The 24218-nt window shown below is 44.0% G+C and overlaps 5 protein-coding genes across 5 annotated transcripts; 2 read left to right on the top strand and 3 right to left on the bottom strand.

The window, feature by feature from the left end:
• Positions 1-244: 244 nt before the first annotated feature.
• LOC126568731 (uncharacterized) lies at positions 245-972 on the bottom strand. The gene is made up of 4 exons (XM_050225247.1): positions 897-972; positions 722-838; positions 485-592; positions 245-412 (listed from the first exon to the last, which is right to left on the bottom strand). The coding sequence occupies exons 1-4, from the start codon at positions 969-971 to the stop codon at positions 290-292; spliced, it is 423 nt and encodes a 140-aa protein (XP_050081204.1). The 5' UTR covers position 972; the 3' UTR covers positions 245-289.
• Positions 973-1684: 712 nt separating this feature from the next.
• Positions 1685-2243, bottom strand: LOC126568596 (general odorant-binding protein 56d-like). The gene is made up of 3 exons (XM_050225095.1): positions 2178-2243; positions 1984-2100; positions 1685-1912 (listed from the first exon to the last, which is right to left on the bottom strand). Exons 1-3 carry the CDS (start codon positions 2241-2243, stop codon positions 1685-1687), a joined length of 411 nt encoding a protein of 136 aa, XP_050081052.1.
• Positions 2244-2545: 302 nt separating this feature from the next.
• On the bottom strand, positions 2546-3086 carry LOC126568582 (general odorant-binding protein 56d-like). The gene is made up of 2 exons (XM_050225080.1): positions 2981-3086; positions 2546-2907 (listed from the first exon to the last, which is right to left on the bottom strand). The coding sequence occupies exons 1-2, from the start codon at positions 3032-3034 to the stop codon at positions 2554-2556; spliced, it is 408 nt and encodes a 135-aa protein (XP_050081037.1). The 5' UTR covers positions 3035-3086; the 3' UTR covers positions 2546-2553.
• Positions 3087-5985: 2899 nt separating this feature from the next.
• Positions 5986-6633, top strand: LOC126568587 (general odorant-binding protein 56d-like). The gene is made up of 2 exons (XM_050225085.1): positions 5986-6130; positions 6202-6633. The coding sequence occupies exons 1-2, from the start codon at positions 6080-6082 to the stop codon at positions 6544-6546; spliced, it is 396 nt and encodes a 131-aa protein (XP_050081042.1). The 5' UTR covers positions 5986-6079; the 3' UTR covers positions 6547-6633.
• Positions 6634-9770: 3137 nt separating this feature from the next.
• LOC126568551 (general odorant-binding protein 56d-like) lies at positions 9771-10483 on the top strand. Its single transcript, XM_050225048.1, has 3 exons — positions 9771-9923; positions 10001-10144; positions 10212-10483. Exons 1-3 carry the CDS (start codon positions 9795-9797, stop codon positions 10422-10424), a joined length of 486 nt encoding a protein of 161 aa, XP_050081005.1. The 5' UTR covers positions 9771-9794; the 3' UTR covers positions 10425-10483.
• Positions 10484-24218: the final 13735 nt, after the last annotated feature.

The raw sequence follows: 24218 nt of genomic DNA, 5'->3' as shown, positions 1-24218 counted from the left end.
GTATGTGTTGCGACGGTTGGACGATGATCCGACTTTATTTAACGAGTGAAATAGTCAAAAGTCATTCTTTTTTGGCTTCACGTTGCACTTACATGCTAGGATTGTCTTATAATACATAAACAAAGCGAAAAAAAAGATCAAACAAACTAAAAACACAATAACGCCTAACTATACACGGTAATCAGATGCGTCCAGCGCGATGCAGCGCCGTTCGAGCAAGACGCCAATAGAAACATGGTGGAGGATGACCATGGCCGTGATCTTCCGGTTGCTTTCAGAAGGGGTTGCTTTAGAAGTTGGTTGAGACCCACTCGGAGACGGCCGTCTCGTGGATGCACTGGTACATCTCGAACCCCGTAACGCACACCGTCTGACCGAAACGATCGATGCAGTTATCGTACACGGCTTGGGCCTGTCGAAAAACAAGGGCAAGAGAGGGAAACACTTAGAGACGAGAGGTCGACATGAAGATGTAGTGACGTACCCCCTCCGGTTCCAGATATCGACCGGCGAAACCGATGATCAGCGTTTTGTTGTAGGTATAATCATCGTACATGAAGCCTGATTTCTTCATTAGACATTCGGTAAAGCACTGGAAAAGTTGGTGAATAGAATGAGAGTTTAAAGATATTCAGGGATAGGGCTCCGCACACTTTGCAAGCGTAATATTCAGGTGACTTGCAGTACTCATGTTGTTGTCAACATAATCAACCGGCTTTACCTCTATAAGTGGATCTCGCTCAGTAAAATCGCCATACTTTAGCGATACCACGATGTCCATGTCCATTTCGAAGTCTTTCGTGCAGTGATCGATTGCACCTTTGAAGTCTTGCGCTTGCTATAAAAAGAAAGTTCATCAGAGCTTGCAAGAACGCAATAAATATGTCGGCACTTACACAACTCTGTCCAGCTAGCAGCAGCACCACACCGAATCCAATCACCAACAAGCACCAACTCTCGAAAACACCCATGACAATTTAGCACTTTCTCCACAGACAAATAAACCACGGCCAGTCACAGTTTTCTGCGCAATTTGTCACACTGTCGCGAGTACACCGCACTTGACCTGTAAACCTTGTTGGTGTCTGCTGTCGTTTGTAAAGTCTTCCCGCGCTGTCCAGTGACCGTGGTGGTCCGAAGCATACTGGGCCCCAAACGCAGAAATCTTCTTCACCAAACGCACAACTCCACGACATGTGTGGTTTGGTGTGCTTTCTTTCTTTCGACCTCCATTCTTTCACCCACCCGTGGGGGGGGAGGTGATCGTTACAGATGTATCATCGTGAGGCTAAACATTGCGCGTGAGACCGATCTGTTTCGGCGTCTCTTGACTACCGGTTTATTTTCTTTCGCTCTCTTTATCTCTCCTCCTACATTGCGTTAGTTGGGTGGGCAACCCCAATGGACGGGGGCCGCGAAATGTAGGAAACATAACGGTTTAACCCCGATGCTCCCGATAGCGCGATCGGAAGGCGATGACTTCGAAAACGGAATACATAATCTCAATGGAGAGCTTTTTTTTCATCAATGCTTCACTTTTGTTCGGACCACCTTATTGAAGAAGATTTGCAAACAAATATCAATCACACAAACACACACACACACACACACTTCCTGTACAGAAAACAGGTTTATTGAGGCATTTCGCATTGGAGCTTTTCCCACCCTCGTCGCACACTGGCGCCTATTTTCGGCTGTCCCACTTCTTGGACGTGTTCTCGTAGATGCACTGGTACACCTCGAACGCGGTAACACAGTACGTCGGTATCACGTTCTCGGTGCAGTTTTTGTACACGACCTCCGCTATCTCCTTCGACACGAAGCGACTCATGAAGCGCATGATCGTGTCCCGGTTGAAAGTGAAGTTATCATTCATGAAGCCAGCTCGCTTCACAAAGCATTCACCAAAGCACTGCGACGAAACGAAGGTTCAAAGCTATCATGTAGGTTTTTTTTGCGCGTCGAATTCAATGAGTTTCTTACCTCGACAAAGGGGTTCCTCACGGAGAAGTCACCCGTGCGTAATGCTTCAAAGACACTTGGTTCGACTTCAAACTCATTGCGACACCTAAAGTACGATCCCAGAATGTCTTGGCCACTCTGTTTGTAAGGTGAAAGGTTTTGAGATCCACAGGCGTTGTCTTGCTTGCTTGTTCGAGATCCTAAAGAATACTCACGCATGTTCGCACCAGCAACACGATCGCGATCAATGACACTAAACGCCCGAGACCCAACCGTTCCATATTCACCTTTCGATAGTCAAACTAAAACTGAACCAAGCTGTGAGATGCTGGGCCTGGTTTTGGAGGAATTTTTGTTGGGTGTGAAAACAGGAAACCCAAAAAAACCTGCCCGAATCTAGACACTCGGAAAAGACGCCCAGAGAGTACAGATAGCATAAACTTTCTCCATCGTTCATGGTGCAAGATTTTGTTTTATTGGTTTGCTTTGTGGGAGATCAGAAGAGAGATCGGAAGCAATCCAGAGCAAGTTGTAGACATTTGCGTGGGATTTTGTGGTCAGTTTGAAGTCTTGATCAGGAAGACATCACCTTTAGAACATCAGCGTAGCGCGGTTCTCCATGTAACACTGCAGCAGACGGAACGAACGCTCGCAAGCATCCGGACCAGCATTGTTGCGACAACGGGCGACCAATTCGTCGGCCTTCTCCTGCCCGTACTCACTGGCCAGCTTCTGGGTCAACTCTTCCGTCTGCACGTTACCGTCCTGATCGACGAATCCGGCACCCTGGAAGAAACACTGCACGAAGCACCGCGTATTGCGATCGGCATTCTCAGTGTCACCCGATCGAAGCCGGTTCACGTCATCTTCCGTAGCACCGGTCTGCTGCATACATTTGCCCGCCAGCTGACGAGCGGCATCACGCTGCTCCTCGGTAATGGCGGCCTGCAACGATGAGCTTCTATCATCAGTGGACGAACAGTGCATGAAAGAAAGAACTGCTGGGTGCGAAACTTACCGTGGCGCAGGCAACGATAGCACTGGCGAGCACTAGACAAGCGATAGTTTTCATTGTTGCGAAAAGGTAGGGACTTTTAGACGTTCAGAAGACAAACTGCAGTATGGTGAATTCTAAGACATTTCACTAGCTTTTTATACTGCCATAAAAGACTGATAAGAACGCACTTTGTACTGAGCTAAGCGAAGTTCATTAAGTTATTAAGAAAGAGAAAGAAAGTGAATAATGAAAATTTATTACTATCGAGTGTTTGAGTGAATAGTAATTGCAATGGTCACAGTGATAAAGTGGCAAGTAATAGTGGTAACTGAACTTTATCTTATGATGACTTCATTCATAGAAGCTAAACGTTCATTTGGACGAAGTTTGAAAGGTCGTTGAGAATCGTCACAGAATTTATGTATTGCTCTTTTCTTCCGGACACATCTTCTCCTACGACATTTCCGACATTAACCATATTTCGATCGACGATTCAATGTTGAAACCTATTGCCCTTTTCATGCATGTTCGCTACCGTTAACTACAGCTGCTACAATTAATTCTAATAGTCCCGACGGGATATCCACCCGGTGAAGGAGATTTCTTTGAACCGCCCTTAGAAACCGTACGCAAAACGATCAATTTTCGCACAATTCACCTACACGCACGCTAATACTTCTCTTCCCTTCCCGTTCTTCCGTTAGTGAAAGCGATTTTCCCTCCGGTGTGCTCCGTGCTACTCCACCCCGTTGAAAGTCAAATCGTTGATGAACGATTAGCAACCGATAAACGCTTCAACTACGCTGTAATTACGCCTCTCTTTGCACCACCACCACTGTCGCGACCGCTAACCGGTTGTTGAACGAGGTTGGTGTCGGGTTGAAGATTAAAATAGAATTAAAATACACTTTTCGAAAGATAGCCCACCTGACCTCACTGTAGGTCGTGGGCAAGCAAGAGATAAACTGAACAAAAATGAGGGGAAAAGTCTAATGAAAATATAATTCCAATCGCCATGCACTTTGCATCAGCTGTGCTGAAGCATTTATAAACGACGCGCTAGCAATCGAATGGTAACACAGACACGCTGCGTGCTGATGGCCACAAATGCACTATTCTTTGGCCACACACACGCGCGCGTGTGTGTACATAACCATGTCCGGAAGCTAATTGAGAAAATGTTGATGGAAAATTTGCATTTCCCCTGATGTTACTTGTGATGTGTCCATCACATGGGCAGCAGCATGGGAAATAGTTGCAGTTGACCTATATATTTGAAGTCGATGTGAATTGGGAATCCTCCAGACGAACTTGACGAAACGGTCCCTTAACACTTTCTGGGAAGTGGAGCATATGCTTTTTGGCGCGTACAATAAAGACCTTTTACCATTTGACATTCAATTTCGGCTTAATTCGTGCGTTGGTCATGGTAGCCATGAGTGGTGCCGTGACTAGGATTTTAAATAATTTACCATTCGTTCCCCGAGCCAAGCATCCCACGAAACAATCGATCAGCGTCGCTGAGGGAGTTCGGCAAACCCCGTCCAAACCCTCTCGCCACCTTCTGGTGCAATTTATTGTTGTGCATAATTTGTGTGATTATCCAGCGCGACAATAATTGATGTTCCTGCTGTTCGCGATTCGTGGTCGGTGGTGGTGGTGGTGGTGGTGCTGGGTGGACGTTTTTCAACTCTATTTGTCCTGTGGGCTAATATAGCGTACTGTTTAGAGACGCTTAACAACATTGGGGTTTTTTGTTGGCAAAAGGGGCGGTTTTCAATTGTGTGCTTACCCTAATTAAACCCAGTTCGGTTTTCTCTCGGCGCCAATCAGCTCAACCGCCGGTGCTGGTGTATATGAGTGGACAGCAAAATGAGGGTTCCTGTTTTACCAGGGTTTGGGAAATATTTATCGGTTTTTCGGGGGAAAATTTGTTTCTGCTCTTACAACGCGTGTTGGTGTGAAATAAATAGCATTGAATGGCTTTTTATTTGGCAATTGAAACCATGGCTAAATTGAAACTGACACAATGTTTATTGTTTGCCCATTTCAACAAGTTTTATGTTTGTCTACTTTCCTGTTGCACCCGAAAGCAGATGCAGAAAAGCATGATATTATGCAGCAATGCTTCATTACAATTGTTCTTTCCCCTTTTGCAGTCAAAACGATTTGCTTACAATATGAGAAAAATATCAGTCCCAAATATTAAATATTACCTTTCAGCGATCAATTGCACCTCAATCTAAATCACTCGTCCATCAACGCTTGTTAATCTTTTTCACGCCTCGTCTATTTCCGACCGAACCAATTACCTTGCATCCGGATGTAGGTTACAGCTTTTCACTATTCCAGCGTCAACGGTAATTGCTCTTACACAGCAAACGAGGTGATCTGCGGTTGCAGTGGAGATTAATAGAAAAGCAGCAGAAAAAAACCGCCATCCTAGTTGGCGCCGTTTCCAACAGCAACAGCCTACGATAGACGCGAATTTCGCGGCTAACCGCGTCAATCACGCGACCCGCGTGACCAGCATGGGTACACGTAAGGCTGTACAGTTTTTACTAGTTCAAGTTCAAGGTTCCGCATCCGGTGTCCGGTTGTCTGTGACTGTGTCTGTGTGCTACATAGGTTTGTACTTTGGCTAGGTTAATTATCTATTTTTTTTTCTCTCGCTCTATTACAATGTAAAGCTCCGAAGCAGTCTCAAAACGTTTCGTGTTGACTTATTATAATTGCTTTTTATCCGGAGTTTGCGGTAGAAGTACTTCCGTCTGGCGTAACGTGTGCAGTATGCGCTCGTGGTGCAGCGAAGTGCATTAACTTCCCTTCCGATGACAGCTCAGCTTAGCCACAGCCATCGAGGTTGACGGACTTCTACGCGCTTGGGTGGGCCAACCTTGATGGTGGCCGGTTGTTGGACTCCTTGAGCACGTCAGGTTTCGAACCTTCCCTCACATTAAATCATTCTAAGTATTCTGAGAAACCCGATTCTCGGAGCTCAGTGCTATATAAAGCGACGATAAATCTTCGTTCCAGCATCAGTCATCTACCAGCAATCGTCTGATAAGCTTGAGCTCACTGAGTCCTGAGGAATTGAAGTTCACCCTCCACACCTCCACCATGAAGACATTCGTCGCTATTGCTGTCGTTGCCCTGATCGCTGGCACTTTCGTAAGTAGCGGCACTCACTGTACCTGACCGTCAGCGCATAGCTTCAAATCCCATTTCTTGTTGCTTCGTAGGCCCTCACCATTGACCAGAAAAAGAAGGCGGAAGCATACGCGGCCGAATGCGTCAAGACATCCGGTGTACCACCGGAGACGGCGGCCAAGCTGAAGGGTGGTGATTTTGCCGGTGCCGACGACAAGACCAAGTGCTTCGCCAAGTGCTTCCTGGAGAAGGCCGGCTTCATGACGGACAAGGGCGAGATTGATGAGAAGACGGTCATCGAGAAGCTGTCGGTCGATCACGACCGGGCAAAGGTGGAGGGACTGGTGAAGAAGTGCAACCACAAGGAATCCAATCCTTGCGAGACGGCCTTCAAGGCGTACCAGTGCATCTACGCTGCCAAGGGTGCTGTCGTCTAAGATCGTCGTCTGCTGGCATTGAAACTCTCCTTTGGGACTCGATTTGTTTTGGTTGCTAAAATTTTGTTATTAAATTATTTATTAAAAGCTCCTACATTTTTGTGATAACTGAAAACATGCCTGTCTTTAATTGCGCGCGGAGATAACAACAAACTCTTGAAAAAGTTCCAAAAACAAGATCAATCATTGGAAACCGTTCACAGGAACCAATCAAGAAAAGAAGCTACAGAACAAGAAAAGTAATTCAAGTGACACATGTTTCTGATTGGTTTTACGATGAAACCCCCAAAAACTCCACTTCCAACCACAGATTGGTAAGCCCGCTTCTCCTATCTTTGCTCTCCCTGTCAAATCTTCGATTGCCTTAATTAGCATTCCCAAAAAAGAAAACTGTCAATTCGTTCTATCAAAAAGGCACAACATCGACAAGAACCGAAAGGCCGGAAGCTACCCCTGTTTCATGTTTTACATTTAGGAATGTTCGCTTTTCTCTCTTTCAACTTGAAGAACCATCAGCAAACGGTACCACGCTGGAAGAAAACCCTCAAAACCCGAAATCCCATTTGCTGCAAAAGCGATACGAAAAAAAGGATACCGAAACAAGCCGTCCCCATCAATCAACAAGGATGCCAGAACATTTCAACATTGTTGTCGTGACATCAGCACCGATAAGAAACTAATCAACCACCAACCAGCCTACCAGCTGGTGAGGAGTGGTGTTCCAGGGTTCCAGGCGGAGGGTGGTTTGGTTGGCCGCATTGTTATTCTCTCACAAGGACTGGACCAATGGAGCTTTGTTTTTTTGGTTGGGAAAAGCTCGTTTACCTGACAGCAGAACTAGTCGGATGTCCATTTCGAATGTGATCTCTGACAGGCTGTCCATATTGAACAAGCGATGGAGCCATCTGTGCTGCATATTTATCTGTGAATGTGGTTTTGTATCGAAAATAGTAGACTTTTTTGGGAATGGACACTTGTCAAACATTAAAAGTTGTTTATTTTAATTTTTGTGGATATTCTGAGCCTTTTCACTAAATATTCTCAATGATTTAAAAGCATTTTTATATAAGTTTTCCTGAAGATTTGTTTTTTGACGCAGTTTTATCCATTTTTCAGTAATTCTGATACACTATTCAGCACCGATTAATTCCATCCGTTTATCGACTAGATTCATCCCAACTAATCTGTGCTTCCGGAAAGCAACAACCGCTACCGTTTACATCCGGTCCTTATTTCCTGATGAGGGAAGACACACAAAACCGAACCTTAATCAACCGAACCCACCACCGTCGCTATCGGCCAGCTTTGCACTATTATCAGGTTCTCCTCTAGCGGACCTTTTTCTGTCCACAATGTGCGCCTTCTAATCGATCACCGGTCGTCCGGCCAGTTGCAAAATTGCAAAATTAATTCCATTCGAATCAATTTGTAAATGGCACATCATTTGTCATCAGATGTTGCCACCGTCAGTGAAAGAGAGTGAGAGAGAGAGAAAGAAAGAGTGAGCGGAAAACGATCAGCCATTCAGTAAAACCTCAAACTACCCAATGATTCTTGTCGCGACAGACGACCAAGCTACCTTAACGCCCGATTTGGACACATACCGACAAACATAACCTCAAACGACGGGTCCTACCTCGGTCGGTGGCTCCAGCTGTGGCCATCCGATGTCTACGTGTCCATCGTGTCCCAGCGCCCACTCACGTGTCCTGTCCTGTCCCGCACCGGACTGTGTGATGAAGATACAAGTAACCGTTTGATGAGCCGTTGGTCGGGTCGGCCATTCCGTTCCGAAAACCGGAAAGACCAGATTGAATTAGACTTGTCGTGTTTCGTTTAATTTACCTTTGCCCGCATTGATTAATTATGCCATTTTCCATCGTCCCTTTAACCGATCCGGGCAGATCTAACCGACCCAGATCCAATCTGCCAATCGCAAGCAACATGTTACACCTCCCACGGTCTTGAACATGGGCTCTGGGGAGATCGGGAATAATTTCCATCAAGCCTGAAACGGCTTGTCACAATATATGTGTGTATGTATATATATTTCATCAACATAAAACGGTTACTACCGTGTCATGGGTTGGAGTACGACCTTTCTGCAAGGATAACGGTGATAACAGGAAGAAGATAACATGTCAAAGTTTCAGCCCTGGGAATGGGATCTGATCTTTCACTGACTCCAGAGACAGGGCTAGGAGACAGCGAAAGTCAACACACGCTGGTGGTCGATGGTCGTCGTCATGTTTTTGCTTTAAATCCTCTCGTCGACTGCTGGAACTTTACTACCCAAGACGCCCACCGTGGATGTCAAGAGGCCACGTTCGTACTCGGATGATGTATTAAATGACAGCGAACAGCCGTTCGGAACCAATTTCCAAGCAAGATCTCGGAGTTCTGGGTAAATATTTTAACAACCTCCGATGAAACCACTTCACCAACCTTGGGGCTGCGTGTGTTTGGCAGTGAGTAGCTAATTTCCGAAATGGACGTCAGCCGAGCGTCATTCTAATCGTCACCTTTGACCTGCCGTTTGGCAAGGTAACTCGTAGTCCGATACGACGATGCATCCCTGGGTTTGTTTGTGTAAGCTTACATTTGGGAATGAATTTGTACAAAGTTGTGCCAGATGGAATAGATACGTTTCTAACCCGTTGGATAGTGACCACGATGTCCGTGATGGAGCGGTGTTTGCGTAGATGATACGATTTTGATTGAAAGTGTGAGAAGCGTTTGAAAGATCCAACATATTTGATTTAATCCACTCAGTGGGTATCGTCTAAGTAAGTTCTTCGAGCTTCATTATAGCTTAATCTTAATCACAACCATGAAAGCTATTGCAACATTTGAATGATAAAAGACGAGCTCTTCCATTGCAAATACATCACGAACAAATAGCTCAGTTCCGGGAACTGGCCTACTTCCACCGGACTCCCTCACCAGTCGATAGATAACATTAAAATATTTATTTCTACTCCATGAATCATCAATCCGGTTTCAATTTCCCTTTTGTTTCTCCGCCCCGCGCATAGAACCTATCATAATTCCAATGCAAATGATGAGGCCCCACACACCCGTTCGGACGGCTACTGCTGCTCCCCATCTGCCTGTGAAGCTGCAAGATAACACAGCACTGGAATAACTTCTCGATTCCTATTGTTGTGCTATTGTGGTGCGATGAGAAAGAAAATCGAATGTCTCTCGCCCAAGGTTCATGAAGCCTTGGGGTGGGGTGTAGTATAAAAATGCACCAGAGATGCATTGTGGGTCGATACTCCAGCAACAGGTGCGTTAGAATGAAGTTCTTAGTGTGTGCTATTGTGCTAAGTGTCGTGTGTTTAGACGCGCTCGTGGCCGGAGCAGACGAGCCAGTAGTAAGCATCAAGTTGTAGAGAGTTATTCTGATAAGAAATTGTGTTATTTAAAAGAAAACTTGTGTTTCATATTCTAGAGTCCACCAAATCTGGAAGATGTAAGCAAAATTGCTAATGGAGAGGCATTCGCCCTAGAATGCCTCATTGAGAGTGGACTCAAGTTGGATTCGCTTGCTTCTCTCTCGGCTAGTGATCTGGATGCGAACGGAAACAAGATAAAGGTGAGACTATAGCGTCCCATTAGTATGTCCTAAACATCATACTAACTGAAAACTTGCTCATCTACAGTGCTTGGTGAAATGTTTCTTTGAGAAAACTGGCTTCATGGACAAGGATGGTCAGCTGCAGGAGAAGACCATCATCGAGCAGCTGTCCAAGTTTATGCCACGGGACCGCATCGAGGCGTTGGTGAAGAACTGTAACTTCCAGGAGGCAGATGCGTGCGAAACCGCCTACAAAGTGACCGAGTGTTACTTCCAGAACAAAGCGGGACTATTCTAAAGACGCTCCTAGCTCTGAACAAAAGCCATGCGATAAGGTGCGCGTGTTGTTCGTGATCGTTTAGTGCTGTTGCGATCTGTTTAATAAATTATCTCCTACAGTGAATGAATGACAGTGCGTCAGTGCAGGTTTGTGTACGTGTTATGAAGTCACTTCTGGCAAGATGTTCTGGGATAGGAAAGAACTTACTAGACAGGTACGACGAGACCTGATTAACGCTAATGAGCTAGATTAAATGCTCGTCAATAGATTGCCTATTCGTGAGGTTTTATTCTCATAAATAATTCAGAATGATATTAAATGATGCCTTTTTGTATTGTTTTTTTTTTTGCAATCACAACTAGTTAGTTTTTTCCAATAAACAATTAAGGTGCTTTAGTTGTGTCTGAACTGAACAAAGTCATTATTGATGTCTGTGAACTGTTTTCAGCCGAATGAGAAAATTGCGCTAATGGCGTGTTGATTAGCATTGTGTAATGAGTGAGTCAACCTGTCAAATGAAACCAGATTGCGTGCTTCTAATGACAAAGAAAATTGACCTGGAATGATAATCAGGAATAAAACTCCCTTCTTTATGAGGTGTTTGACTAGTTTACAGTCAACAGTAAACTGTTGATTCGATTGTTCATTTAAATCTTGATGATTTAAACGACTTCAATGAGTCTCAAAACTCTCGTCCCTGTTCCCAAACAAACGATTTGACAAATACTTTTTTTAACAACCCATAAAGCTAGATCAGTTTTCCTTCCCAGAATGGCTTTGTTTCGCTTTTCCCGGTCAGGGGTTAGATTTTTCAATTAACCTCAACGATTTTAGTGCGGAAAAATCCGTCGCAAAGCATGTTTCGATTAATGTCCTGACAGCACTGTACAAACATCCGTTCTAGCGCGTTTGCCTAGGATCTCCATTTTCCATTACCGATCGTAAAGTTCGGTCAATGATTTTATCCCAAATGCAAACCGTCTCAGTCCTCTGCAACGCCTAAACGCACTCGATCATTTCGGTGCGAAGCTAGCGAAAAAGCTTACTCAAGCAGAGTGGCAACATGGTGATAAATTTTAACACCTACTCCGATAAGGCAATATCAAACCTTTCGGGACTTTTCAGGAACAATCCAGACAGCAGAAACTTCAATTTATGAGCACATCCCATAGCCAAACAAAACGCTCCGTGAATGTGTTCATAAATGGACTTCCCGGGACGTGAACTGATTTTCCTCTCAATTTCACCAGGAAAGAACTTAACGAAAACCCCTGCACAGTGTTAGCGGGTAAAATTTGTCACACATTTTATAGTAATCGCTCATAAATCTGGTCGTTCTTGCTAGCAGAATAAATCCCGAAAGAAGTGCCAGCACCAAAAAGGCATCTTTCCCAACACAAACGTGAAATGGGTGAAGGTCGTAAAAAAAGATAAACTTGTAACCGAAATCTGTCCCGAAGCAAAGGGTACAAGTTTGAAGTTCACAAAAATTGCTCGCAGCGCTTTTGTGCTTTCTTTAAGCACTTCATAAACGTGAACGATAGCTCGGAGCGAGAACAAATCGAATTTTAAACAACATTGGCGCTCGTCATAGACGACACGTTTCAGGCATGGGGTGCATGTTTCGAAGCATAAAACTTTTATTAGTTCATCTAGAATCGCTTCAAACTCTGCTATAGAATAGGACTCAAAATTTTCCCTTGATATCATGCTAAATAAATTCTTCGCTTCCCACTTTTCATTGGTTTTTTTTCCATACCACTAACCAACACGTGGACATATTCGCTTAGTGTGTGGTTTATTAAAAATTAAATTCTTAATTTACATACAACTTCATGGGAAAATGTTGCAAACTCGCGAAAAGGCACAGTTCTTTCTCCGTTTAATTAAAACTCGTCATGCCCGTGCAAATCCCATATGAGAGATTCGCACGCGGACAGTTCTATGCTTTCGGTGCCTACCTTTAGGAGTATAGCACGCTTCACTGTCGAATTATGGCGGTAAGGGATTTGTTCAAAATCTGACGATGACTCCTGTATACTCTGACTCTTGTATACCCCATTGACAGTGTTGATATCGCTTGACAAAAAGTCATAGCAAAAATATTTTAAACCCAAAGAGACCAAATTTTTTTCGGGTGAATTGCACACATTTAGGCGAGATGCTTTTATTTTTACATGATAATTTCAGCCTGTGTTTAGCTCTTTAACAGCTGCTTTGTTTTTGTTAACAAGAAGATCGTCAGGATTTTCCAACCGTCAAGCTGGAACGATGCTCCCAGTGGAAATGTTCCCTCCAAAACTCATGCTCACGTTCACCAGCAAGTGTGAACCTGACATTGTGGTACAGCGTCCTTTTCGACAAAGGCACCAACTCCCGAATCTAACCTTGAACGAGCTATCACAGCCACAACAAAAAAAAAAACATACGTACAGAGCGCCATCGAAAAGTTTTCCACTCCTGGATTAGATCATAATTAAGACAGGACCCACGGGGAAAAACGATGTGGCTTCCCAGTGCCGAGGGTACGTAGAATACGAAATTACTCTTGGGGACATCGCATGTTCAAAAGGTTGCACCAGGACCGTTTGAAGTCGCGTGCGTAAGTTTACAAACAGACGACAACCTTCAAAGCCTTGTTTCTTTGAATGTGAATTAATTTCGCTATGCAGTTGAAAACTAACCTTAGCCATGGTTAGATTGCGGGAGGATGATTTTATTTGTTAATCGCATTAAATAATTCGTTACCTTTCTCGAGCCAAATCTCGGGACACTCGTTTTCCGGGCACGTTGTTCTTAATGAGCATGGCAGAATATGGTTTAGGGTTTGCCGTGCATTAGATTATAGAAGAAGGCCAATTTTGTTCTGATTATTTTAGCAAGAACTTGGATGAGGTTTTCCTTTGAGGCGTAATTCAATTAAATTCGTCAGAATTTTCAAAATTCTTTAAAAAATCTAAAGCCTTTAATAAATTAAAAACTGAAAGCAGACCAGAAAATCCTTTTGCGAAACAAACAATACAGATAATAGAACAAGATACAAACGTTCCAACACACGTACGTACGAAAGTAACAAACAGCTTAATCAGTTGAATCAACATTCCGGCTCACCCTTACCATTGAACAGCGATAATAATTTACAAACTTCACTGTAACCCATCACCCAAAAAGACTACTAGCTGCCAGTGAGCTTTTGCCGGTAAAACAATTGGGAAAACATTTTCCAACCAGAGACAAGAACGTAATGAACGTGAGCGGCGAGAGTAGAACACAACAGGGGAAAAAAACGGAAGTACCAAGTACCATGTACACTCATTTTACCACTTCGCACACCATTTGGTGCTTTTCCTTTGCCGTGAAAGTTTCTAATGAGTTCGGTGTAAAAAGGCGCTGGGGGTGGGATGGAAAATGGTTGGCACGAGAGAGGTTTTGCTCATTGCTACCAGCCGAATGTAATAAACAATATATCACCGTACCGCAAACAAATGATGTCAAATTAATCGCCACCGCCACCTACCGAGTGCGCCTTCCCTAGCTGCTGAGAAGTCCTGGGTTGCAAAACTGCGGGAAAACTCCTGGGCCAAAAACATTCCTACGAGCAAGTTTGGCACCCGTAAACAGAGTTGCGCGAAAGTTGCAACACGCCGAAGCTGCTCGCATTCGACGAGCGCACACAATTTGCACCTTATACCCCCTTCTTCTGTGAGGGACGGGGGGAGAATGTAGGCACAGGACGGGGAGTGGAGCGGGTGGAGCGGGACTTCTTCATACAAAGAAGCAGCATAAATTCTCATTTTCGCCACCGGCATCAATTCGCCTTTGTGTTTGTTAAGCTTATCTCTTTCTCGAAGGATATGAAACGCCCCAACATCAGCGCAGCGGAACACCATCACCATTCACCCAATGCGTTGGGAGTGAAATCGAATTAAAAGTTTTGCTTCCCCTCTCCAACTCATCCAAACAACTCACTTCCGCTTAAAGCGCCCCTCAGCGCCCCAAAGGCACAAAAAAAACGGGGAAAAATATCGAATGCTGCCATCTTCTCCAATGAAGTGAAGAACTCCCAGGCCCAGGCCCAAGAGAGTTAGCGGGCTTTTTATGGCCGGCGGCGGCAAACCCAAAAATTTATTCAAATTTAATATGTTTATGTTTGCACTTTTCGTTGTGCTTCAGCTCGGTGATTCTACGGCGCTCGACTCGGTGGATTGCCAACATGTTAGGCAAGCTCTGGGCCAGCCGCCAAAGCAAGACCAAACCAGTGGTCCGGCAAGTGCCCAAAAGTAGTTCAATTACAGATTTATTGTACTCGTCGGCGCATCGCGTTCGTGTGTCACCCTAGAGGAAACCTACATTTTGGAGTTTGTCGAGTTCACTACGGTGCACCATAGCGTCGTAGCACATCCACCATCAACAGCCCCACACAACCATGGGAGTACTTTTGGGTGAATTAGTCAATTTTGTGTTCACAATATTTTGTGTCCCCATAATTTGGCACATCCTGTTCGCCTACAGGAAAGAGAAGTTTTTGACAGCAAAAACATCATGCCTGTTTCCCCATCCGGTGAATACAACAAACTTGGGTCCCTCTTGCTGCTGCTGCTACTGCCGAACTCGGAAGTCCGGAAGTCGATAAAAACCGCACCGTATTTGTCATCACGTTCAATAGTGTATTAAAGGTGTGGGAAGAGATGTCCGATCGTAATGGCCACCGTCGTAAAAGATTGCCAGCACCCAGAATCTTGTGTCTTGTGTCCGTTCAAGCTGATTGTTATGACGAACACATGGGCAATAAAACTTCCAGCTCGAAACATGTTTTCGTTGTAAGTCCCATCCGGACACGGGATGACACACGGGGTTTTTAGGACCGATCCGATAACGGGAAGTCCCCGTTAATGGTTGGATCACCGGCTTAATGGGGGTCCTTTTCGCTCCAGGGACATTACTCCACTGGGACCAACAAATAAAACAAATAAAATTATATACAGCTGACATCCTTGTGCTGTTCCCCGGTATCCTGGTCATTCGGCAACGAGACGAATGAATCCCCGGGATAATGTGTACCAACTACAAGATTGAATATTATGTTTGCAGTGAAAAGTCTTAGTGCTTGTTACGCTAAATCTGGAAGAATCAAATCAACAGCCTGACAATCTGGTTCATATTTCATCGGAAACCATTAAAAAGATTTACTGAGCACCAAGGAACCCCTCCAAAAATCTGCCCCAAAAATATAATCCGTAATCCGATACTATTTATAGCCGCAACGAAGATGTCCTTCCTGGGTTCGGGGTCCTTATCCCTGGGCCAATGTCCGCACTTTGAGCACACAAATTACTTCCCGCGTCGGAGCATTGGAACTAGAAGAGTGAGAGTGAAGTTGCGAGGAGTCATAATTTATAGCTGGATCACTTTCTAAAGGTCAGATTTCGCCACCAAAAAAGCCACAACAATTGGAATCTTGCGGACGGTTGTTTTCGTTTTCGTTGTTTTCTCAGAATACCCTTGCTGGAAAGGTAGACACTTGATGTCTTCGTCCTTGAGTGTTTGTGATGAAAGAGACAGAGCAAACGAAAGTCTATAAAGCATATCTAACCCCTCCTTGGGGAGTTTTTTTACTGCGTCGGTAAGACAATGGTTGGGAATGGTCCGTATAAATACGCATTCTCGGTCCGCTCGATCAACTTTTCTAAGAAGATGTTACCAACTGTCTCCCAACTACTTTTCATCGTGAAAGGAGAAGGATTGTACAGACTCATCCCAAATCTTTTACTTTAGTTGCGGAAACCAAAACAAAAGGAACCAAGGAACGAAGTTGTACGTAGTCGTCCGGAAGGTGAGATCTCTACAGTAACCACAGCATTGTTCCTCGTCCCGAGCAGTTCCCAACACAAGGGGAGAGAATAATTTTAATTGAAACTTTATTACGGAACCATTTATCTAATGGAAGTCATAAAATTCTAAAACTCCTGCCCGAAACCTGAAACCGTCGTTGTACAGCACCTTATAAAAGCTAATTCATGTTACGGATAATGAAAGTTCGTTATTGCCGCCATGATTCGATGCGTTGAACGTGCTCTCTAGGTGCGGCAAGTTCTGTTTTGTTGATTAGCAGCAGGAAAAATCGTAGGCCTTCATGTTTTCCTCAAGAAACGTCAGCATCGAAGGGGAAGAACTTTAAGCACGATGAATGAGTTGGAAATGAATCACCCCACAAGACGGTGGGATGGGGAAAAATGGATCCTGTGACAGTAAAACAAATACGCGTACGCGTACAACAAATGTGACACATACTCCTACACAGAGCTGCGGAAGGGATTGATGGTACTGTCATCCATTTTGGTGATGTTAATGGGACGTAAGACATGTTGCTTTTACTTCCGATTGGAATTGACGGAGCCAGAAAAACTCCTCCACCAGCTGGTGGGGTGCTTGGAAGCTAACGAGGAAGAATAAGTGGACGAAAACTCCTTGAAATAAATAAGTACGCTAAGTGAAGCTAGCTAGATTAGACGATCGATTTTATATAGTTGTGATGATTGCCTACCTTTAGGCGCCATAATATTCATTGCTGTTTGAATGATTAAGAAGGCAGGATTTTTTAAGTACGAATTTACTTTTCTGACCCCGTCAAAATGATTCCACTTTCCAGGAAAACATCTTTCTATTTCCCAACGCCTTTCGTCATTCGAATTGAATTGATTTTCAGCTTCATTTTTCTTTACACAACCACCGGAATTTCCCAACATAAAGAAGCAAACAGATCAGCTTCATATTATCTCAGGTAGGCTCGAAGATTTTTCGAAAGTGATCCATCTTCTCCAGAACCAGACTGAAACAAACAGAATAACATCAATACTGGTGAACGACCTGACCGTTTGCCTTCATCAATTTCATCGGCTTCACCCTACTGCGCAAAGCTCCCAAGATTGTGGAAACCGATATACTTGAGTCAGCCACTGTCGGTACCTCAACTTGGGTAGTATTCATTTTTCAAAATTTTATCACAAATTCTAGCCTTATCATGTACACCAAAGCTAGCACTAACGAAATGGGGGAAAACTCGAAATTATCATCCTCAAAGCGTACCGATTTAGTCTTCTTTCAACACATTTCCACATCACTGTATCTCCCCCTAAACGGAGGCCTTAAATTCCAGTAGGCTCCCTTTCACCGGAAGCTTGTGTCTCGTCTCGTTTAACGAAGCGAAATCAATTTCAACCCTCCGGGTAAAACCGGTACCTGTGAAACTGCGCCACACGAAGCCAATCCCAGGCAGCCGAAAACTGCGTTCGATTGCAATTTCTCTCCCCAGCGCTTCGGTGTCCTATTTCAACGCGAGTAAGAGGGTGATCAAGATTTCCACTCCCAAACCAACAAGAAGCCAGGAAGAGCATACTTCCCGAGAAAAGAAAAACCTCTCAAATTCGATCATCATCATTAAATCTCATCATAATCGCATTAGAGCCACAAAACACCTGATGTGTGTATGCGTGTAGGAGTCCGCGTAGCAAGAAGCAGAAAACGGAGAAAAAAATGGGAAGAAAACTTTTCACCCTTCACTATCACTGTACCACAGGAGGCTCTCATACGCACACTAGCAGTCAATCCTTTAAGATGCGAGTAAGAAACCATTTTCGCTCCCCCTTTTATGAATGGATTTTTGCTACTCCCTCGACTACACGCCGAAAATTTTAACGGTACCCCAGAGCAGCTCTGATCGATCCTTTCTTTCGGGATGAATTTCCTTACAACAGGCAAAATCGAACCCTGCCCTCATCTGTCTGCTTGCTTCGATCCAAATGCATTAAACATACCGTGGTGAACGTCTTCATGAATGGGTCGAGATAGTGGAATTTCTCTCCAGTAAGCCAGTAGCCTCCGGACGTAGTGGCGCATTATTGTTACTCATTCATGCGTACAGCGATGTACGTGTCACGGAAAGGTACATCGCCCTAAACATCCCTTCCCATAATTTATTTGGAAGTTTGTGAAAAATGCTTCAAATAACATTCCACACGCAAAATCACATTACTTCAGAGAGAAGGGATGGGTTGAAATGATGGAATAGAAAATGATAGTCCTAAAATGAAAGAAATTACACAACTAAATTCCTTTTTCATATTCAAAACGGAACACACGGCACTGTAAGATCTGTATTAGAGTAGAAAACGAAGTGGAGTTATGAAAATCGCCTTCTTTTCAGCACTTTCAAAAGGGGTGGAGGTAAAGGAATTACCGTGGAGTCTTGCACAAAAAAGATGAGCAGTTCAAACACGCATGCAACAGTACGTGAAACATCCTGATCGGTTCAGGATTTGCCGAGTTATCACCGATTTTCCACGGGAATGTTTTAGTTTTTCCGCAATAACTGGGCGGAGAGGGGTGAGTTCAGGTTGAGGTGTTCTGCAAAAAGTTGCGCGGTCATAAGACTCATCCAACGGTATGCGGAACGCCCCGATCGGTCCAGGAATGGCCGAGTTATCACCGATTTTCCACGGGAATGTTTTAGATTTTCCGCAATAACTGGGCGGAGAGGGGTGGGATCAGGTTGAGGTGTTCTGCAAAAAGCTGCGCAGTCCAAAGACTCATCCAACGGTATGCGGAACGCCCCAATTGGTCCAAGAATGGCCGAGTTATCACCGATTTTCCACGGGAATGTTTTAGTTTTTCGGCAATAACTGGGCGGGGAGAGGTGGGATCAGATTGAGGTGTTCCACAAAAAGCTGCGTGGTCTAAAGACTCATCCAACGGTATGCGGAACGCCCCGATCGGTCCAGGAATGGCCGAGTTATCACCGATTTTCCACGGGAATGTTTTAGTTTTTCCGCAATAACTGGACGCGAGGTGGTGGGATCGGGTTGAGGTGTTCTACAAAAAGCTGCGTGGTCAAAAGACCCATTCAACGGAACACAGAACACTCCAATCGGTCCAGGAATGGCCGAGTTATCGCCGATTTTCCACAGGAAACTTTTAGTTTTTCCGCAATAACTGGGCGGAGGTCGGTGGGATCGGGTTGAAGTGTTCTACAAAAAGCTGTGCGGTTCAAAGACTCATCCAACGGTACGCGGAACGCCCGGATCGGTCCAGGAATGGCCGAGTTATCGCCGATTTTCCACGGGAACTGGTCGGGGAGAGGTGGGATCAGGTTGGGGTATTCTGCAAAAAGTTGCGCGATCCAAAGACTCATCCAACGGTACGTGGAACCCCCCGATCGGTCCAGGAATGGCCGAGTTTTCGCCGATTTTCCATGGGTATGTTTTAGTTTTTCCGCAATAACTGGGCGGGGGTTGGTGGGATCGGGTTGAGGTGTTCTACAAAATGCTGCGTGGTCCAAAGACTCATCCAACGGTACGCGGAACGCTCCAATCGGTCCAGCAATGGCCGAGTTATCGCCGATTTTCCACGGGAATGTTTTAGTTTTTCCGCCATAACGGGGTGGGGGATGGTGGGATCGAGTTGGGGTGTTGCACAAAAAGTTGCGCGGTCCAAATACTCATCCAACGGTACGCGGAACGCCCCAATCGGTCCAGAAATAGCCGAGTTATCGCCGATTTTCCACGGGAATGTTTCAGATTTTCCGCAATAACTGGGCGGAGGGTGGTGGGATCGGGTTGGGGTGTTCTACAAAAAGCTGCGTGGCTCAAAGACTCATCCAACAGTTTGCAGATAATCCCGATCGCTCAAGGAATGGCCGAGTTATCGCCGATTTTCCACGGGAATGCTGCTGGCAGAATTTTCCGTCAGTTTAAGGAAAATCTTCCCTAATTCCGTTTAATATTAAAAAATAAGTTGCGGAGGTCTTGTAACGGATTTTTTAGGAAAGAAATAAAAATCAGAGGAAATTTCTTAAAGTCGAAGAAAAAGTTTAAATTGTGCTGGAAAATATTTGTCTTGTCGGAACAAAAATATTTTCCAATCCGTTTTTAAAATTTCCATTTGCTACCTCCTCGGAATCATGCTCTCCTGTTACTCCTGGTCGAATTTTGTCGCATCGAAATTGGCCAGATTTCGGTCGAAAATCTGCCACCGGGAGTGACTTGAAGTAACAGGAGAGCATGAATTCGTGGAGGTAGCTCGGGCCGACCGAAAAATCGAAAATCCAACCTAAAAATCCAAAGTCAATTTTAAAGTTGCCGTGGAAATTTTAATTTGGAAATCAACGTTTAAAATTTACTTTGGATTTTAAGATTGGATTTCCGATTTTTCGATCGGCCCGAGCTACCTCCACGAATTCATGCTCTAAATGCGGCAAAATCCGACCAGGAGTAACAGGAGAGCATGATTCCGAAGAGGAGAGTATGCATACGAGGTGATAAATGCTTCAAAAGTTCAACTTTAAATTTAAATTTCAATTTTTATGAAATATTTCAACAGCTTCTATAAAAAGCTTTTAAGGCATTGCGCTTAGTGCCTATCAATATGCAATTTGCCTATTATGATTTGAAAGCTTCAAAGTGCTATAATTTTTAAGTTTTTTTTTGCGCCGCAATATATACAATGCGCAGTGCAACTAGCTTAGCGAAATTCGATGATTTTGCGGCAAAATGCTACCACCTGAATCGTATGTACTTCTGTTACTCGAAATCAAAATGTTGGTGCAAAATTCCGTTGCGTTTACCAGACAAAAACGAAATCGAAATGCCTACCCAGTTGTTGCACGAAACAGAGTTTTGCTGCTATAAAATGAAATTGAAAAACACACTTTAATTGAGGTAGAAAAATAATTGTCGTGAAGGAAAGAAATTATTTTCTGTTACCTTTTTAAACTTCCATTCGCTACCTCATCGCCTGGTATGCTCTCCTGTCCTGAGGGTGGAGGAATCGGGTTGAGGTGTTGTAGAAAGAGGAACGTGGCTCCAAGACGCATCCAACAATATACCACACGTGCTGATCGGACCAAATTTTGAGCGAGTTGTCGCTGATTTTTCATAAACACAAAAAACACGTTGTGGCTTGGCTCGTTTATCTCCGAAAATTTGCCACTGGCAGCGGCTGGTAGTAACAGGAGAGCATGCATGCGAGGAGGTAGATGGCATCTTTTTGTAGAACACTCCAACCCGAGCACACCACGTCCCGCTCAGTTATTTCTGAAGCATTCAGAATTTCTACAGACTGTTTTTTAAGGACAATAATCCTTAAACTACATATTTCCTGCACTAAATCAACTAGCTAAAACGAATAAATAGACACAACCCAACCATCACTAACAAATAATGAATGTGATTCTTAACGAAAGGCGGAGTTTTCTCGTTTTTGTAAGGGTGAGGAATTATGATAAAGTTTTTCTGCTTCCTACTAATATCGTTCTTCACAATTACTCCCTCCAAAACATCAAGCATGCGTCTGCCTTCAAATGAGGTTCATTTTTAGTTTGGATTTTGATCCTTTTAGACCCAAAACACTCCACGCCTGTCCTAACTGCACAACACAAACACATGGCCAAATCATGATGTGACTTACTACTCATTACAATCCTGATCCTTCAAATGAATCCTCCCCAACTCATCCCGGTCCGTATCACATTTCTTTTCCACTAGTAATAACTCATCAAAGCCTAAAACTTCACCCACCCGGTTCGGGAACTTTCTTCTTTCAATCAAATTATGATTCCGAACCCATCAGCAAGTCTTTGTCTCTTTGGTGAACGCGCAGAAACACAGTTGGCAAAGGGGAATCGTGTAATCTTGCCGTTTTTTCCAAGACGAAAATTACAAAACTCATCAGCACATCGCTTCTTATTTCGCTTCTACCCAGAGAGTTTTGCAGTGCAGGCAGCTGCTCGATTCCGTCCCTATTTCGATAGGGAGACTTCCGGTGTAATTCTTCGGCATAACCAACTTTCAATACATGACCGGCTATCTTCGGCATTACTTTTGCTTTCTGCGGGTGCGGGAGAAATTTTGTTTTGGGGCCATCTTTCATCCCTGCACCCGGAAGTGAACCGTTCCGGAGAGTTTTGTCGATTTTTTTTTTCGTGCTGGTTTTTAGAAGCAAAATTTTCTTCTCGTGCCAACATTTTTATAGCGACTTGTTTTCTGTTTGTCTCCCAAGAGTATTTTTTGAAAAACTTCCTGTACTACAAAGTTTACTTGAAAACAAAATTAAATTTGAAAGTTTAAGGAACGAATATCGCAATTGAAGACTTTTAACATATCACAAGAGCAAGAGACCTTCCAATCATAGTCTTTAACACAGTTTAATAAGGGTATTCACTCCTAAAAAAATACATCCTTGTTCTTCGAAAACAAAAAAGGAAAACCTGTGAAAGGAAAGGAGAGAAAATCTGTGAAAAACAACAATCCATTCATAACTCTGCTACGGTTGTATGAAAATAGAACAACACTAGAGTAAGAAATAACCCCAGGGAGAGTGAAGCAAGCTCAAAAACAACACAACGAAAGTAGAAACCCTCCCAACCGGAAGCGAACGAGCCACTCAAATAATAACAATAACAATAAAAACCAATAAATTCTAATACATTTCATTACAGCGAACAATTTTGACAGGTCTCCAAACTTTTTTATACACCCCACGCCGAAGAGTAGCGCAGAAAGAAAGCAAAAGCACAAAGCAAATCGGACTATTTTCATCGCGTTTTCGCCATAGTGAAAAGGAAAACCCGGAAACGGTGCGTCAACCGAACGAAAACGAGGAAGGATTGAAGAGAAACGAATATTTTTCCTCCCTTTTTGTCTTGTTGCTTTGCTTCCTTCCATTTTGGAGAAAAAAACCTTTCGACAAGGAACTCCCAATGGCAAGGAATTCTCACTGGTCGCCCGTCGACGGGAGATGAAAGGGATGGTTTCGAGAATCACTCTTCCGGATCGTCTTCAATCGGTTTCGCTCCCCAAGGCGGGTGGTTTAACGGAAACCGGAAGCTGACGGCGAGCGAAACGAATGCGAAAAAAAAAGCAGAAGCAAAACAAAACACAAACAACGGCCAGACTGGAATGCTTTCCCCCCTGGTATTGGCTCCTGTTCTACCTCCTTCGCCCAACCGAACCAATATCGATGATGATGATGATGACGGTAAAGTGATTTAAGCCTTTTTCTCACTTTCGGTACGGAAAGAAAATGGAGTACCAATGGGGAAGCAAAAACTTTTGCCAAGCCAATCCAAGCACCAATGAACCTGCGCTGAGCTTCCTTTCCTACAGTGGTGTCTCACGGGGCTCGGCAAATCGGCTTTTCTGTGAAGTGGTGAGATGGTGCACCACCGTAAAGGAACTTCAGTCTGTCATTTTCCTCCTTATTGATTGTTCATTTTCACTGCGACGTCCCATGACGTGAAACAACGCGTCATGACAAATTGCTAACCATCATCATATGCCATCATCTTTAACGCTTTGGGGACCTCGTTGTTTGTGTGTGTGTGACAGTTGTGCCCGGGACCGATACGGGTGCTTCATCATATTGTCAAGAAAGTAGCGTAAACAACATAAATAACCATCAGTCGAAACATAAAACTGCATCGACGATTTTGTTGGCATCGTTTAGGTGAGCTTGAAGAGGTTCAAACGGGTGTTTGGGGGGTTGATGTCAGTGACCTTTGTAATTGTGGCCAATGAATACAGGACAGAAAAACAGCGCATTCTATGTGTAAAGCTACTTCATATTTCATTTAAATTTCATAAATTTATTGAAAATAGCCTAACTTCAGTCGTTTTCATATGGAGAGCCCAAAAGTATGCAATCCGCAGAGTACATTCTTTGGGGTTTTCAAGTGTAAAAGTTTAGTCTCCTAGTATCTTCAAATGCTGCACCATAATTGGAGCTTTATTCATTTCAATTCATCAAGATCTTTATCATCTA

This window comes from Anopheles maculipalpis, chromosome 2RL (genome assembly GCF_943734695.1).
Source record: "Anopheles maculipalpis chromosome 2RL, idAnoMacuDA_375_x, whole genome shotgun sequence".
Lineage (NCBI taxonomy): Eukaryota > Metazoa > Arthropoda > Insecta > Diptera > Culicidae > Anopheles > Anopheles maculipalpis.
The sequence above is the reverse complement of the archived record's forward strand: the minus strand, read 5'-3'. Positions and strand labels throughout refer to the sequence as shown.

Excerpts from the sequence above, each read along its gene's own strand:
- LOC126568731 (XM_050225247.1), bottom strand. The coding sequence starts at position 971 with ATGGGTGTTTTCGAGAGTTGGTGCTTGTTGGTGATTGGATTCGGTGTG. Across the intron at positions 839-896 it reads TGCTAGCTGGACAGAGTTGT|CAAGCGCAAGACTTCAAAGG; the intron begins GTAAGTGCCGAC and ends TTCTTTTTATAG. Across the intron at positions 413-484 it reads GATATCTGGAACCGGAGGGG|GCCCAAGCCGTGTACGATAA; the intron begins GTACGTCACTAC and ends GTTTTTCGACAG.
- LOC126568551 (XM_050225048.1), top strand. The coding sequence starts at position 9,795 with ATGCACCAGAGATGCATTGTGGGTCGATACTCCAGCAACAGGTGCGTT. Across the intron at positions 9,924-10,000 it reads CCGGAGCAGACGAGCCAGTA|AGTCCACCAAATCTGGAAGA; the intron begins GTAAGCATCAAG and ends TTCATATTCTAG. Across the intron at positions 10,145-10,211 it reads CGAACGGAAACAAGATAAAG|TGCTTGGTGAAATGTTTCTT; the intron begins GTGAGACTATAG and ends GCTCATCTACAG.
- LOC126568587 (XM_050225085.1), top strand. The coding sequence starts at position 6,080 with ATGAAGACATTCGTCGCTATTGCTGTCGTTGCCCTGATCGCTGGCACT. Across the intron at positions 6,131-6,201 it reads CCCTGATCGCTGGCACTTTC|GCCCTCACCATTGACCAGAA; the intron begins GTAAGTAGCGGC and ends GTTGCTTCGTAG.
- LOC126568582 (XM_050225080.1), bottom strand. The coding sequence starts at position 3,034 with ATGAAAACTATCGCTTGTCTAGTGCTCGCCAGTGCTATCGTTGCCTGC. Across the intron at positions 2,908-2,980 it reads CTATCGTTGCCTGCGCCACG|GCCGCCATTACCGAGGAGCA; the intron begins GTAAGTTTCGCA and ends TCATCGTTGCAG.
- LOC126568596 (XM_050225095.1), bottom strand. The coding sequence starts at position 2,243 with ATGGAACGGTTGGGTCTCGGGCGTTTAGTGTCATTGATCGCGATCGTG. Across the intron at positions 2,101-2,177 it reads TGTTGCTGGTGCGAACATGC|AGTGGCCAAGACATTCTGGG; the intron begins GTGAGTATTCTT and ends CCTTACAAACAG. Across the intron at positions 1,913-1,983 it reads TGAGGAACCCCTTTGTCGAG|TGCTTTGGTGAATGCTTTGT; the intron begins GTAAGAAACTCA and ends GTTTCGTCGCAG.